The sequence below is a fragment of the Ylistrum balloti genome, unplaced genomic scaffold, assembly GCF_031769215.1.
Source record: "Ylistrum balloti isolate Yb309-2 unplaced genomic scaffold, AGI_CSIRO_Ybal_v1 Utg370590, whole genome shotgun sequence".
NCBI lineage: Eukaryota > Metazoa > Mollusca > Bivalvia > Pectinida > Pectinidae > Ylistrum > Ylistrum balloti.
Genome location: NW_026782366.1, coordinates 2,070,800 through 2,086,895, shown reverse-complemented (window position 1 = coordinate 2,086,895; position 16,096 = coordinate 2,070,800). Strand labels below are relative to the sequence as shown.

At 34.9% G+C, this 16,096-nt stretch overlaps 1 protein-coding gene across 1 annotated transcript in view; it reads right to left on the bottom strand.

Annotated features, from left to right (window-relative positions):
- LOC132556795 (signal transducer and activator of transcription 5A-like) overlaps positions 1-16,096 on the bottom strand; it is a 54,924-nt gene that overhangs the window by 22,945 nt on the left and 15,883 nt on the right. Inside the window, exons 8-20 of the mRNA XM_060221241.1 lie at positions 14,586-14,667; positions 13,976-14,160; positions 13,309-13,460; positions 12,352-12,513; positions 11,587-11,721; positions 10,741-10,879; positions 10,340-10,375; positions 9,342-9,416; positions 4,053-4,145; positions 2,734-2,872; positions 2,207-2,265; positions 1,392-1,498; positions 378-520 (exon numbers count right to left, since the gene is read on the bottom strand). Coding sequence (XP_060077224.1) covers positions 378-520; positions 1,392-1,498; positions 2,207-2,265; positions 2,734-2,872; positions 4,053-4,145; positions 9,342-9,416; positions 10,340-10,375; positions 10,741-10,879; positions 11,587-11,721; positions 12,352-12,513; positions 13,309-13,460; positions 13,976-14,160; positions 14,586-14,667 — 1,507 coding nt within the window. The remainder of the gene's footprint in view (positions 1-377; positions 521-1,391; positions 1,499-2,206; positions 2,266-2,733; positions 2,873-4,052; positions 4,146-9,341; positions 9,417-10,339; positions 10,376-10,740; positions 10,880-11,586; positions 11,722-12,351; positions 12,514-13,308; positions 13,461-13,975; positions 14,161-14,585; positions 14,668-16,096) is intronic.

The following is a 16,096-nucleotide window of genomic DNA, read 5'->3' as shown; positions in this document are numbered from 1 at the left end:
TATCACAGATATTTGATATTAGCTTACCAAAATTTTTAAATCATAATAATACACAAATATTAAAGTTATCAATTGGTGTTTTATTGAGTGATTAGATAGTTATTTCTATTGAAAATTGCTTTTTTAAGTGTTGTTAAAAAAGTAATAAAGACAGTTTTCAAACGTTAAACTTGAAAATGTCTGTCAGACATGAATGCTCTCATTCCCAAGCATAATGCGACCTCTGACCTTTTAATTATGACTGTAGATCATCTTACAAACTTCTATAACAAGCAGTAGAACTGGTTTAACAACACTATTGTAAAAATAGGAATGAAATCTATTGAGAGGTAAATATTTTAATTTGTCATAATTCAGTAAAGAACATTTATAATTACCGTGCTGTTGTGTAACATTATCAACCCAGCCAACTGTGACACCGCCCAACTCGGATTCACTGAAGCGTAACAGAAAATTCCCATTTTTCACACTAAGGAGTTGTTTCTCTGCCTTTGGACGGCTGATGAATCCAACAATGCAACTAGAAATAAAGACCAAAAAAAAATAAAAGAAATGCCATTCAAGTTATATTGAGATAATATCTTTCTACCAAAATACATGTAGTTGGGTATCATTTAACAACCAAAGCATTTCCAACTGCTGTGGAAACACATACCACATGTGGTGTAACACCTCAACATGTTTTGATTGGTTGACAGGGTGAACTTTGACCGAAAGGTTGCTTCAGGTACTTACATGTATCTAGAAATTAAAACTTGTGCAATAAGTGGTCCATGGTTGTTTTACCTATTGTAATGAATTGATTTTTATTAGGTTTCCATCCTTATTTATAGCTATGGTGATAATAAACCAATTTATATAGTTAGAATTTTTTAATGAGTTACAATATCTCCATGTATTTCTAAGCTTGACACTTTTGCATCATTAAAGGTTATAATATTGCATTCTAAGTCGTAACTTTTTTCTTATAAATTACGACACAAACAGATAATATATTCCTATAAATTACGACACTAACAGATAACATTTTCTTATAAATTATGACACAAACAGATAATATATTCTTATAAATTATGACACAAACAGATAACATATTCTTATAAATTATGACACAAACAGATAATATATTCTTATAAATTATGACACAAACAGATAACATATTCTTATAAATTACGACACAAAAAGATAATATATTCTTATAAATTACGACACAAACCGATAACATTTTCTTATAAATTATGACACAAACAGATAACATTTTCTGGACATTTTTTTTTTCAGAAATGATGAATTAGTTTGGTTTTTGTAGAATCAAAATAAGAAAGATTGTATTTGGAACTTCTTGTTGTATGTAAGAATACAATATTATACTACCAATGTTTTAGCCTTACCCGTCCTGCCATAATTCCCTTAGGTGTTTTGCTGTTAGTTTTAAGATACTGTGGAACCAGTCCCAGAAGGTAAAGGCAACAGGTGCAGAGGCAAGCTGTAGATTATCCTGTCAAAACAAGTAAAACAAAATGTGGGTTCATGCTCATATTAAGTTTTTTTTCAGGTAAAAGATGTTTAAGATTCTGTGGACTAATGGACCAAATGATAACAGATGAATCAGTCTCATTAAGAAAAATTGATAGAATATTAAACATAGCAGCAGCTCCATTTAGTTTTACATATTACTGACATTTTAGACAATAGCAATGAATATTTTGTAAACTGTATGTGAACTGAGAGTAACTTACAAAAAAAACGATAACACTGTGTTCAGTGGTAGGTTTTTTCGCTTACAGGCACTAGTAAATTAAGGATGATCACCACATTTAGCTAATACACATAAATTTATCAAAGAAAGCTGTAATACTTGTGGTAAAATTTTGTATCTTCTATAATGGGGATGATATATAGATAGACATGTAGTGTATGTGATATATCGTCAGGCTATAAACTTACTACTATGAAGATCTGACTGAGGGATATATATAACCCTGGACTATAGTGTTGGGAGTCCTCGACTGAAAGACCCCACTCAGTTATGGCTCTAATCAACAACACATAACTTTATGGCAGGAGACAGACTAAAAAAAACTTTTTTCATTCAGAAAATTAAATATGAATTTCAATATATATAAGAGATAGTTAAATAAAAGTATGACTTTAAACTACAAAGAAAAGAGGTAGTTTTTGAAAATACTTGTATTCAATATCATACCTTGACAAATTGTCCCCAGGTGATGCTGTACGGTGAGTAATCTTCTACTTCCTGGCTTCCTGAAAATAAATTTTGTTATAGTAATTGTTCTGTGACTTTCACTTTTGTCTTGATCTTACTGTTGCTGAAACATAAACTCATTTCAGGTGTTCTTCTCCTGCTTGTGAACCATATTAGTATCAAAACAAAATATCTTCCTGCATGTTTCAAACTTTGACCTATGACCCTTTAACCTTGACCAATGACCACCTTAATATTGTTATGTGTAGAACTTGATGTTATAATACTATGGGGTAAATATGAAGCAAAACTATACAGAGGTTCTTAAGACATGATATGGATTTGGAACAGGACACAACGAGACACAACAGGGATGGGATTCGATGAAATATGACGTGACAGTGGGACACAATATATCCATCTCATGAAATGGAGGAGGCAAAAAAAAATGACCATCATTTCCATTCACTGTTTCCTAATAAAGGAATGTAGTGATGTTATTAAGCTACATGTAGTTTTAAGGTTACCTTGAAAGATCTTGTGAGCTAGATAGTCCAAGTCATCCTTTGCCAGTCCACGCTGTGTCATCTGTTTAAACTTACAGCTAAGAAGCTCACACATTTGTGGCCAAGGGACAAAGTCTGGCACTTCAAACATCTGTCTTTCCTACAAATAGAGAAACAAAAGAAATAGCAGACCATTAAAGCACCTTAAGATGTGAGAGCAGACCTTTAGTTGGTAAAATCTTTAGTAAACAAGTAATATATCTATTCCTTGCAGTTTTGAGGAGAGAAAGGGATGTTTGGCATGATATCTGTATGGTCAGAGGCACCTTATGTGGAATCCATAACAGAATCAGGGGTTCTACTCTCAACTCAGATCCTGGGACCTCTATATTTCGACCTTTATCATGAGACCCTGTGTTGAGACCTCTATCTTTAGACTTTGATCATGAATCCCTGTATTGGGACCTCAATCTTTGGGTTACTAACTTTGGGCCTCTATCTATTCTATCTTTTGGTCTCTATCTATTCTATCTTTTGGTCTCTATCTATTCTATCTTTGGGCCTCCATCTATTCTATCGTTGAGCCTCTAGCTATTCTATCTTTGGGCCTCTATCTATTCTATCTTTTGGTCTCTATCTATTCTATCTTTGGGCCTCCATCTATTCTATCGTTGAGCCTCTATCTATTCTATCTTTGGGCCTCTATCTATTCTATCTTTGGGCCCGTATCTATTCTATCTTTTGGTCTCTATCTATTCTATCTTTGGGCCTCCATCTATTCTATCGTTGAGCCTCTAGCTATTCTATCTTTGGGCCTCTTATCTATTCTATCGTTGAGCCTCTAGCTATTCTATCTTTGGGTCTCTATCTATTCTATCATTGGGCCTCTATCTATTCTATCTTTGGGCCTCTATCTATTCTATCTTTGGGCCTCTATCTATTCTATTTTTGGTCTCTATCTATTCTATCTTTGGGCCCGTATCTATTCTATCGTTGAGCCTCTAGCTATTCTATCTTTGGGTCTCTATCTATTCTATCTTTGGGCCTCTATCTATTCTATCTTTTGGTCTCTATCTATTCTATCTTTGGGCCCGTATCTATTCTATCGTTGAGCCTCTAGCTATTCTGTTTTTGGTCTCTATCTATTCTATTTTTGGTCTCTATCTATTCTATCTTTGGGCCTCTCTATTTGGGTATCTTTCTTAAGACTTTTATATTTCGACTTCTGTCTTTGAATTCTATGTTAGGAATTCTATTCTAAATCATTATCTTTTGATTTCCATCTCAGAGATTATATTTCGATCTTTGGATGTCTGTCTTGGGACCACTATCTTACTTACTGGTAGGGCAAACTGGTTGTCCCACATAATTGTGGCCATCGCTCGACATTCCTGACTGCCATGGACAATTACAACAATGGGATTAGATTTCGTCTGTAAAAAATAAGAAGTTAAGATAACAGTTAATATCATAATCATTAATACACTTATTAAACAACAAATGCAACATAATAATGAAGTCAGGAAAAATATTTTAGATGGAACCAGAGCCATTGTCTTTGTTTAATGCCTGTAACTGGAACTAGTTACTGTAATGTGACAATATTGTGTCTTTGTTTAATGCCTGTAACTGGAACTAGTTACTGTAATGTGAAGATATTGTGGCTTTGTTTAATGTCTGTAACTAGAACTAGTTACTGTAATGTGACAATATTGTGGCTTTGTTTAATGTCTGTAACTGGAACTAGTTACTGTAATGTGAAGATATTGTGTCTGTTTAATGTCTGTAACTGGAACAAGTTACTGTAATGTGACAATATTGTGTCTATGTTTAATGTCTGTAACTGGAACTAGTTACTGTAATGTGACAATATTGTGTCTTTGTTTAATGTCTGTAACTGGAACTAGTTACTGTAATGTGACAATATTGTGTCTTTGTTTAATGTCTGTAACTGGAACTAGTTACTGTAATGTGAAGATATTGTGGCTTTGTTTAACGTCTGTAACTGGAACTAGTTACTGTAATGTGACAATATTGTGGCTTTGCTTAATGTCTGTAGCTGGAACTAGTTATTGTAATGTGACAATATTGTGTCTTTGTTTAATGTCTGTAACTGGAACTAGTTACTGTAATGTGACAATATTGTGTCTTTGTTTAATGTCTGTAACTGGAACTAGTTACTGTAATGTGACAATATTGTGTCTTTGTTTAACGTCTGTAACTGGAACTAGTTACTGTAATGTGACAATATTGTGTCTTTGTTTAATGTCTGTAACTGGAATTAGTTACTGTAATGTGACAATATTGTGTCTTTGTTTAATGTCTGTAACTGGAACTAGTTACTGTAATGTGACAATATTGTGGCTTTGTTTAATGTCTGTAACAGGAACTAGTTACTGTAATGTGACAATACTATGGCTTTGTTTAATGTCTGTAACTGGAACTAGTTACTGTAATGTGAAGATATTGTGTCTTTGTTTAATGTCTGTAACTGGAACTAGTTACTGTAATGTGACAATATTGTGTCTTTGTTTAACGTCTGTAACTGGAACAAGTTACTGTAATGTGACAATATTGTGTCTTTGTTTAATGTCTGTAACTGGAATTAGTTACTGTAATGTGACAATATTGTGTCTTTGTTTAATGTCTGTAACTGGAACTAGTTACTGTAATGTGACAATATTGTGTCTTTGTTTAATGTCTGTAACTGGAACTAGTTACTGTAATGTGACAATATTGTGGCTTTGTTTAATGTCTGTAACTGGAACTAGTTACTGTAATGTGACAATATTATGGCTTTGTTTAATGTCTGTAACTGGAACTAGTTACTGTAATGTGAAGATATTGTGGCTTTGTTTAACGTCTGTAACTGGAACTAGTTACTGTAATGTGACAGTATTGTGGCTTTGCTTAATGTCTGTAGCTGGAACTAGTTACTGTAATGTGACAATATTGTGTCTTTGTTTAACGTCTGTAACTGGAACTAGTTACTGTAATGTGACAATATTGTGTCTTTGTTTAATGTCTGTAACTGGAACTAGTTACTGTAATGTGAAGATATTGTGACTTTGTTTAACGTCTGTAACTGGAACTAGTTACTGTAATGTGACAATATTGTGGCTTTGCTTAATGTCTGTAGCTGGAACTAGTTACTGTAATGTGACAATATTGTGTCTTTGTTTAACGTCTGTAACTGTAACTAGTTACTGTAATGTGACAATATTGTGTCTTTGTTTAATGTCTGTAACTGGAACTAGTTACTGTAATGTGACAATATTGTGTCTTTGTTTAATGTCTGTAACTGGAACTAGTTACTGTAATGTGACAATATTGTGTCTTTGTTTAATGTCTGTAACTGGAATTAGTTACTGTCATGTGACAATATTGTGTCTTTGTTTAATGTCTGTAACTGGAACTAGTTACTGTAATGTGACAATATTGTGTCTTTGTTTAATGTCTGTAACTGGAACTAGTTACTGTAATGTGACAATATTGTGGCTTTGTTTAATGTCTGTAACTGGAACTAGTTACTGTAATGTGACAATATTATGGCTTTGTTTAATGTCTGTAACTGGAACTAGTTACTGTAATGTGAAGATATTGTGGCTTTGTTTAACGTCTGTAACTGGAACTAGTTACTGTAATGTGACAATATTGTGGCTTTGCTTAATGTCTGTAGCTGGAACTAGTTACTGTAATGTGACAATATTGTGTCTTTGTTTAACGTCTGTAACTGGAACTAGTTACTGTAATGTGACAATATTGTGTCTTTGTTTAATGTCTGTAACTGGAACTAGTTACTGTAATGTGACAATATTGTGTCTTTGTTTAACGTCTGTAACTGGAACTAGTTACTGTAATGTGACAATATTGTGTCTTTGTTTAATGTCTGTAACTGGAATTAGTTACTGTAATGTGACAATATTGTGTCTTTGTTTAATGTCTGTAACTGGAACTAGTTACTGTAATGTGACAATATTGTGGCTTTGTTTAATGTCTGTAACAGGAACTAGTTACTGTAATGTGACAATACTATGGCTTTGTTTAATGTCTGTAACTGGAACTAGTTACTGTAATGTGAAGATATTGTGTCTTTGTTTAATGTCTGTAACTGGAACTAGTTACTGTAATGTGACAATATTGTGTCTTTGTTTAACGTCTGTAACTGGAACAAGTTACTGTAATGTGACAATATTGTGTCTTTGTTTAATGTCTGTAACTGGAATTAGTTACTGTAATGTGACAATATTGTGTCTTTGTTTAATGTCTGTAACTGGAACTAGTTACTGTAATGTGACAATATTGTGTCTTTGTTTAATGTCTGTAACTGGAACTAGTTACTGTAATGTGACAATATTGTGGCTTTGTTTAATGTCTGTAACTGGAACTAGTTACTGTAATGTGACAATATTATGGCTTTGTTTAATGTCTGTAACTGGAACTAGTTACTGTAATGTGAAGATATTGTGGCTTTGTTTAACGTCTGTAACTGGAACTAGTTACTGTAATGTGACAGTATTGTGGCTTTGCTTAATGTCTGTAGCTGGAACTAGTTACTGTAATGTGACAATATTGTGTCTTTGTTTAACGTCTGTAACTGGAACTAGTTACTGTAATGTGACAATATTGTGTCTTTGTTTAATGTCTGTAACTGGAACTAGTTACTGTAATGTGAAGATATTGTGACTTTGTTTAACGTCTGTAACTGGAACTAGTTACTGTAATGTGACAATATTGTGGCTTTGCTTAATGTCTGTAGCTGGAACTAGTTACTGTAATGTGACAATATTGTGTCTTTGTTTAACGTCTGTAACTGTAACTAGTTACTGTAATGTGACAATATTGTGTCTTTGTTTAATGTCTGTAACTGGAACTAGTTACTGTAATGTGACAATATTGTGTCTTTGTTTAATGTCTGTAACTGGAACTAGTTACTGTAATGTGACAATATTGTGTCTTTGTTTAATGTCTGTAACTGGAATTAGTTACTGTCATGTGACAATATTGTGTCTTTGTTTAATGTCTGTAACTGGAACTAGTTACTGTAATGTGACAATATTGTGTCTTTGTTTAATGTCTGTAACTGGAACTAGTTACTGTAATGTGACAATATTGTGGCTTTGTTTAATGTCTGTAACTGGAACTAGTTACTGTAATGTGACAATATTATGGCTTTGTTTAATGTCTGTAACTGGAACTAGTTACTGTAATGTGAAGATATTGTGGCTTTGTTTAACGTCTGTAACTGGAACTAGTTACTGTAATGTGACAATATTGTGGCTTTGCTTAATGTCTGTAGCTGGAACTAGTTACTGTAATGTGACAATATTGTGTCTTTGTTTAACGTCTGTAACTGGAACTAGTTACTGTAATGTGACAATATTATGTCTTTGTTTAATGTCTGTAACTGGAACTAGTTACTGTAATGTGACAATATTGTGTCTTTGTTTAACGTCTGTAACTGGAACTAGTTACTGTAATGTGACAATATTGTGTCTTTGTTTAATGTCTGTAACTGGAATTAGTTACTGTAATGTGACAATATTGTGTCTTTGTTTAATGTCTGTAACTGGAACTAGTTACTGTAATGTGACAATATTGTGTCTTTGTTTAATGTCTGTAACTGGAATTAGTTACTGTAATGTGACAATATTGTGGCTTTGTTTAATGTCTGTAACAGGAACTAGTTACTGTAATGTGACAATACTATGGCTTTGTTTAATGTCTGTAACTGGAACTAGTTACTGTAATGTGAAGATATTGTGTCTGTTTAATGTCTGTAACTGGAACTAGTCACTGTAATGTGACAATATTGTGTCTATGTTTAATGTCTGTAACTGGAACTAGTTACTGTAATGTGACAATATTGTGTCGTTGTTTAATGTCTGTAACTGGAACTAGTTACTGTAATGTGACAATATTGTGTCTTTGTTTAATGTCTGTAACTGGAACTAGTTACTGTAATGTGACAATATTGTGTCTTTGTTTAATGTCTGTAACTGGAACTAGTTACTGTAATGTGACAATATTGTGTCTTTGTTTAATGTCTGTAGCTGGAACTAGTTACTGTAATGTGACAATATTGTGGCTTTGTTTAATGTCTGTAGCTGTAATGTTACGATAATGTGTATATAAATATATTTCTGTGTAGTGTATTCTATTTTTGTAAGCTTTTCACATAGACACAGAAGTAAAACAAAACACACATGAAGACATCCTATTGCATCACATGTAATTGATATTTATCATTGTCATAGATACTTTATCTTAACATGACTTTGCAACATCACTATGACATCATACATCACTATGACATTATACATCACTATGATATTATACATCACTATGACATCATTTCATCACTGACATAATACATCACTATGACATTATACATCACTATGATATTATACATCAATATGACATCATTTCATCACTATGACATAATACATCACTATGACATAATACATCACTATGACATAATACATCACTATGATATCAATACATCATTTTGACATAGTAATCATCATCATACAATATATTTTGATACCTCTGAGTTTGTGGAAGGTGGAAAACATCAAGAATAAAGTTGTTTCTCTCAATCCAAAGTTTATACTTAATGATAAACTTACCCAAACAAATTGTTCTTGGTTTCCAATCTGGAATGTTGACTTAAACACAATACAAAATTTCTCTTCTGTCACATTCTGAAAAGATAGATAGAAATGAAATTTTTTTATCTATTATACAACATCTCAAATGTCACCTCTACTATCACTCAGGATTCCATATGTATTACATGTACACCTCCATTATCATCCAGGGATCAGTATACAACATCTCTATTACCACCTCTACTATCACCCAGGATGCAATATATAACATCTCTATTATTACTCAGGGTCCTGTATATTATGCCTCTATTATTACCAAGGATGCAGTATATGACACCTCTATTATTACCCAGCATTCAGTATATGACACCTCTATTATTACTCAGGATGCAGTATATGACACCTCTATCATTATCAAGGATGCAGTATATGACACCTCTATTATTACCCAGGATGCAGTATGTGACACCTCTATTATTACTCAGGATGCAGTATGTGCCACCTCTATTATTACCCAGGATGCAGTATGTGACACCTCTATTATTACCCAGGATGCAGTATATGACACCTCTATTATTACCCAGGATGCAGTATATGACACCTCTATTAAAATTACCCAGGGATCAGTATATGACACCTCTATTATTACCCAGGATGCAGTATATGACACCTCTATTATCATTACCCAGGATCCATTATGTATTACATGTAAACCTCTATTATTATCCCAGAATGAGTATATTATGCCTCTATTATCATTACCTAGGATCCCGTATATTACATTTCCATTTGGAAAAAAAACTAGGTATCTACAACAGGCTTATAAAGTGACAGACTGACAAACTGAGAACACGTTTTCAAGTTCTGAGAAAAATGGGCCCTCTTTACCTAAAATGTTGTGTAGTTTATTGGGAGACCATCTTTAGTCCTACTGACAATCTAGTTCATTTTCTAATTTTATTTCTAAAATTCTACACCAGAGAAAACAAAAGTAACCATCAACAGAATCACGTTACCTGTTTTCTGTCAGCACGGTTTATTTTTTGGAGTTGCTGGAAAAAAAAACAAAGTATAATCAAGTTATTTCAACAGAGAGTGAGCATCGCAAGTTACTTTATTAGAATCTAGATACACTTTTCTGGTATTAAAATGATGGCCACAGTATGTCATTGAGTGTGTCCAAGAGCTAAAGGCAAATCACTCTTTATCCTCAGATATTATACCAGGATATCATAATACTGGAGAAGTATGGTTAAAACGGGAGCTTTTCCAACTTATTTCTGTAAAACATAGGTGATGTCATTCAAAGTAAACACATACATGAATGAATTTTTCTGAAGATTTTGTTATGAGAGCATATTAAGTCTGTACTTGGAGCTTTGGAGATGCTCTGAAGGACATATAGATGTCTATTTACCATACTCTTCAGGGAAACACTGTGTTCTCGTGTTGTTTCATTGTACTCCATGCGCCCATTGTCATTTAACAGTTTGCCAGAAGTCTCCTTAAATTGGTGTGGAATTTCACATTCCTGCAGCCGGCTTAACTGACGCTCGCTGTAGAATGAAAATAAAAATCAAATGAAACTAAGAGATACACTGAGCAAGAATTTCAACAGAAATATTTTCGTGCATTGTATCTGCAAACCAGTAAGTCCCATTTAGTTTTTTCCTCCCAGTTTAACAAGACCAGGATAGATCTTAAAACATGAGGCCTGTGGGGTCAGCATTTTTTACCTGGTTGATTAATCATTCTGTCTCGTCAAATGAAAGTCAGATCTATCATTTCTACAAAATTGATTCCTCTTCACTTAAGAATACTCTGGATCAAACTTCAACAATATCCTTGTATGGGAAAAGGACCTCACGCACCCACACCTTTCGCCCCAGAAATGGCCAGGCTCCTAGTTTGTACAAAACAGTTCTTTTCAACCACATATGTTTCAGACCAAATTGAGACAGAATTAGTATTTCCACCAAAAAAAGGGACAGAATCCTGGCATTCCTTCAGACAAAGAAGGATTTTAAAGAAGAATCTGCTCCATTTTCCCTAGTGGGCCCATAACCACTCCTGCCCAAGAGCCGAGACCCACCATTGAAGTATAAGGATGCTGCTGACCAAATTTGGACAGAATCCTGACATTCTTACAGAAAGACAACAGCAGCACAGTTTTGATATCTCCAAGAAGCCCCTAAACCAAAATCTATAAATAGAAACAGTAATGAAAAACATCCAGCTACAGAGAGTGGCTGTATATACTCACCTTAGGAGAACTGCTGTCACCTTTTGAGGATCCATGTAAGTTTTCAGCTTGTTACCGAGCAAGAGCCTCACTTTGGCTGTGAACTTGTTGTTGACTTTCAGTATTTGAGGAGGCTGACATTCCACTATAAAGGCACTGTACAAAAACAATAACAAAACAACTACGTATGGCAGTGTGGAGTGTTTATGGGTGTCGCTTGTGTGTACACATGTATGTTAGTATGTAACGTTATTGTACATGTACCATATCTGAATAAAAATAAACTTGATGTTATTCTGTCTTCTAAAATCATGTGAAGGGTAAAAGGTTAATATATTTGTGAAATAGGTGATGTTAGTTCACTGTGTCTACAATAAAATCTATTGATATTTTATGAGTGAGTTGTAAATGATTTGAATGACATTTTAGATTTTACAGAAATGTTTCAACATGTGGCCATGTAAATTAAAAATATTCTTTGGAAATTTAATCTAGTGTTCACAAAATATCCCCCATATTGCATCGGCTTTTTAAGGTACTGACACGAGCTAGTTGTCTAACAGCCGGATCTCTGTCTATCATTATTAAAGAAAAAACATTGAATTAGCACGTTTTTGTGATTCCCACCACAAACATGGTAAGAGAGGTCTTAAACAAGTCTCCATTTACAAGCTTGATCCTCTCACTCTGCTGATAAAACTCATTTATGACATTATGAACAAAGAGACTGATATTGTACACTGTTTAAATTAGGTCTTGACTATCTGCCAGTCCCTGTGTGCCTACCTTCTGACTAGGTTAGTGAGAATGTTGCTGATAGAACGACTCAAACTCGTAACCATGTCCTGTATTCCTTGTGGAACATCAATAGGGAAATCCTTTCCAAATGATTCCATCTGGGAAATCTGGTTTCTATTCTTCCATGTCAAGTCTGCCAATCCTTCAAACCTGTTTTATATTGTATCCAAAAGTATTTGATTAATTGTTGTGTACAAAACCTACAGCAACTGTGACATAGACATTAAACTGCTGACCTCAAACTTCTATCTCTTGACAATAAGTTTTAATCAGTTTCTCATTAAAATAGATAATTGGTGTAAATGACAATCCTTTCCTTCCACCAGGAATTATTCTGTGTAGGGTGACAAAAGTAAAAATTTGGAGAAAGTCAACTTATCATAAAATTTATAATTTGAATTAAGATTTGATCAAAAATGAACAAAATATTTGAACAAAATAAATATTTAAAAAGAGTCCTCTATAAAAGCACACTGATGATATGGTCAGGAAGGATAAGTCATACCAGTTAGATCAAACGAGCCTTTAACAGCTAATCTTACTTCAGGGTTTATTGAAATCATGAGCCATTTTACATGCTAATTATTTACTGAAATCTATTGGTGCATCGCACAAATCATTTGAGATTTCGTCTTCACACAACTAAACACTGGTTCTTTACAAGCAAAGTGAGTCAGGATAGAACAATTGATAGTCCATATTGGGGTAACTGTAGCATGTGTAAACCGCCTCTCAGCATACTTTGGTGAATGTAAGGGAAGTAGAAAGAACATTAAGTTCAGGACAAGATAAACATTTGATGCCCCAAATAAACCAGATAAAGGTTAAAAAATGTGATGAAAAATAAAAGAAATTCTCCAACAATGATGGTAAAACCTTTCCTATAGATATATAGGCTTCACAACAACTAGAAGACTTCATTCTAATTCATTGAAACAAACTGACCAGTTTTGTATATTTGCCAGAGCTCGAAGGTCAAACTCAGCTCCGTTGCCCGCCAATCTCTGTTGTACATTCCAAGACAATACCTCCTGATTAACCAGTTTCTGGAGAACCTCAAGTTCACCATGTGTCTGCTGAAAATTCTCTGCGAAATCCTGTCAAACAAGATCAATACAAGATATTTAAGGATGTTTAAGATCTTTAACATCAAAACAAGACATGACAATAAAGGATGAGTAAATACATGGCTGTTGTTTCTGTGAAACTGCAGGACACTTAAATATGAAAAGTAATGTTTTTTGTGAGTTTTTGAGATGGTTGTTCTTACAGCACTAACAAGCAATTAACACAGCGAAAATACCAAAATAATTCATACCTTTGATGTAATAGGGCTTACTTGCAACATATACTAATGAAAAGTTACTTCAAACTTAATAATTTAGACAAAACTTGGTGAAAAAATAATTAATCAAGTTGTTTTCTCAGTCCAGTATCTCTAGTTTCTCCGTAAACTTATGATTGTCTAATATAGAAAATGTATACTATAATGTACTATTTAACAAGGGGTCAAGAGTGAATGAAGTATACACCAAATAGCTCCATCACACACAAAACAATATATTACAGCCAATGTTCTCAAACTTTTCTGTAAGAATCAGCTGACACATACCTTCCGTATTGCTACAAGTTGTGTGGCCATTTCTTTTATGGTGTGGTTGATGTCTTCTGTCATTCGGTTGAGACTCGACCGCTGATTATATAATAGATTAAGGTTCTGTTGTTGTACATCCAATGTCACACCTCCTACAGAGTTCTGGACCTTGCGGATTTGGTTCTCTGTCTGTTGTGTCTGGCCTGTAAATAGTTTGAAAATAATTTTTTCCTCAGTCACTTCCTAGGTTTAACATTTAGAGTTTTAGCATCACTGACGAACCCTAGAAAGATGAAACAGCTGTAAGATGCAGTTTATTTCAGTGTTTGTCTATAACGTATCTTTTTGAAATTTTACTTATCAGTGTTTGTGTAATTTTCGCACAATTTATATGTATGAGCATTACAAAATTATTAAGAAATAAACAGCTTCCATCTATCTTTGGTCAATATTTAAAAAATTAAACAAGAAAGATATCTTTTTATTTCTAAAATCAAAAAGTAAGAAAATATTAACATGTCAACAGAATCCTTATTCAAACAAAAAATTGGTGAAACAAGTTAAAAATGTTAACAAAAGAAATATGTACATGAAAAATCCTAAAAAGGACAAGGAGAATAAAACATGCCTGTGATCTGTGAAAGTTTCTGTCGAGCTATTATTAACTGTTTGAACTTCTCATCAAGTGTCTGCAGATAGTTTTGAGTGACCTGAAACAAAAAACATTTATTTGCATTTACTATACCGATACAACCTAGTTTCTTTTATGGAGAAATAATTTGACGATCTCTTTCTGGTGACTGTACAATTTCCATTTTATCAGGTATATAGAAATGTAGATAATGGTCCTCAAATGTACGAATACTAATAAAACAGATGTGATAAAATTCTCTTTCTTGCAATTCCCTTATCCTTAAGGTTATCACTGGAACTATAACCTGTTCCTTCAATGCATTACACTGTAAATAACTGTCACAGAATAAACTCCCCCTACAGTAGTCTCCACTACAGTAGTCTTCCCTACAGTAGTCTCCACTACAGTAGTCTCCCCTACAGTAGTCTTCCCTACAGTAGTCTTCCCTACAGTAGTCTCCCCTACAGTAGTCTCCCCTACAGTAGTCTCACCTACAGTAGTCTTCCCTACAGTAGTCTCCACTACAGTAGTCTCACCTACAGTAGTCTTCCCTACAGTAGTCTTCCCTACAGTAGTCTTCCCTACAGTAGTCTCACCTACAGTAGTCTTCCCTACAGTAGTCTCACCTACAGTAGTCTTCCCTACAGTAGTCTCACCTACAGTAGTCTCACCTACAGTAGCCTCCCCTACAGTAGTCACCCTACAGTAGTCTCCCCTACAGTAGTCTCCCCCACAGTAGCCTCCCCTACAGTAGTCTCCCCCACAGTAGTCTCCCCCACATTAGTCTCCCCTACAGTAGTCTCCCCCACAGTAGTCTCACCTACAGTAGTCTCACCTACAGTAGCCTCCCCTACAGTAGTCTCCCCTACAGTAGTCTCCCCCACAGTAGCCTCCCCTACAGTAGTCTCCCCCACAGTAGTCTCCCCCACATTAGTCTCCACTACAGTAGTCTTCCCTACAGTAGTCTCCCCTACAGTAGTCTCACCTACAGTAGCCTCCCCTACAGTAGTCACCCTACAGTAGCCTCCCCTACAGTAGTCTCACCTACAGTAGCCTCCCCTACAGTAGTCACCCTACAGTAGTCTCCCCTACAGTAGTCTCACCTACAGTAGTCTCACCTACAGTAGCCTCCCCTACAGTAGTCACCCTACAGTAGTCTCCCCTACAGTAGTCTCCCCCACAGTAGCCTCCCCTACAGTAGTCTCCCCCACAGTAGTCTCCCCCACATTAGTCTCCCCTACAGTAGTCTCCCCCACAGTAGTCTCACCTACAGTAGTCTCACCTACAGTAGCCTCCCCTACAGTAGTCTCCCCTACAGTAGTCTCCCCCACAGTAGCCTCCCCTACAGTAGTCTCCCCCACAGTAGTCTCCCCCACATTAGTCTCCACTACAGTAGTCTTCCCTACAGTAGTCTCCCCTACAGTAGTCTCACCTACAGTAGCCTCCCCTACAGTAGTCACCCTACAGTAGCCTCCCCTACAGTAGTCTCACCTACAGTAGCCTCC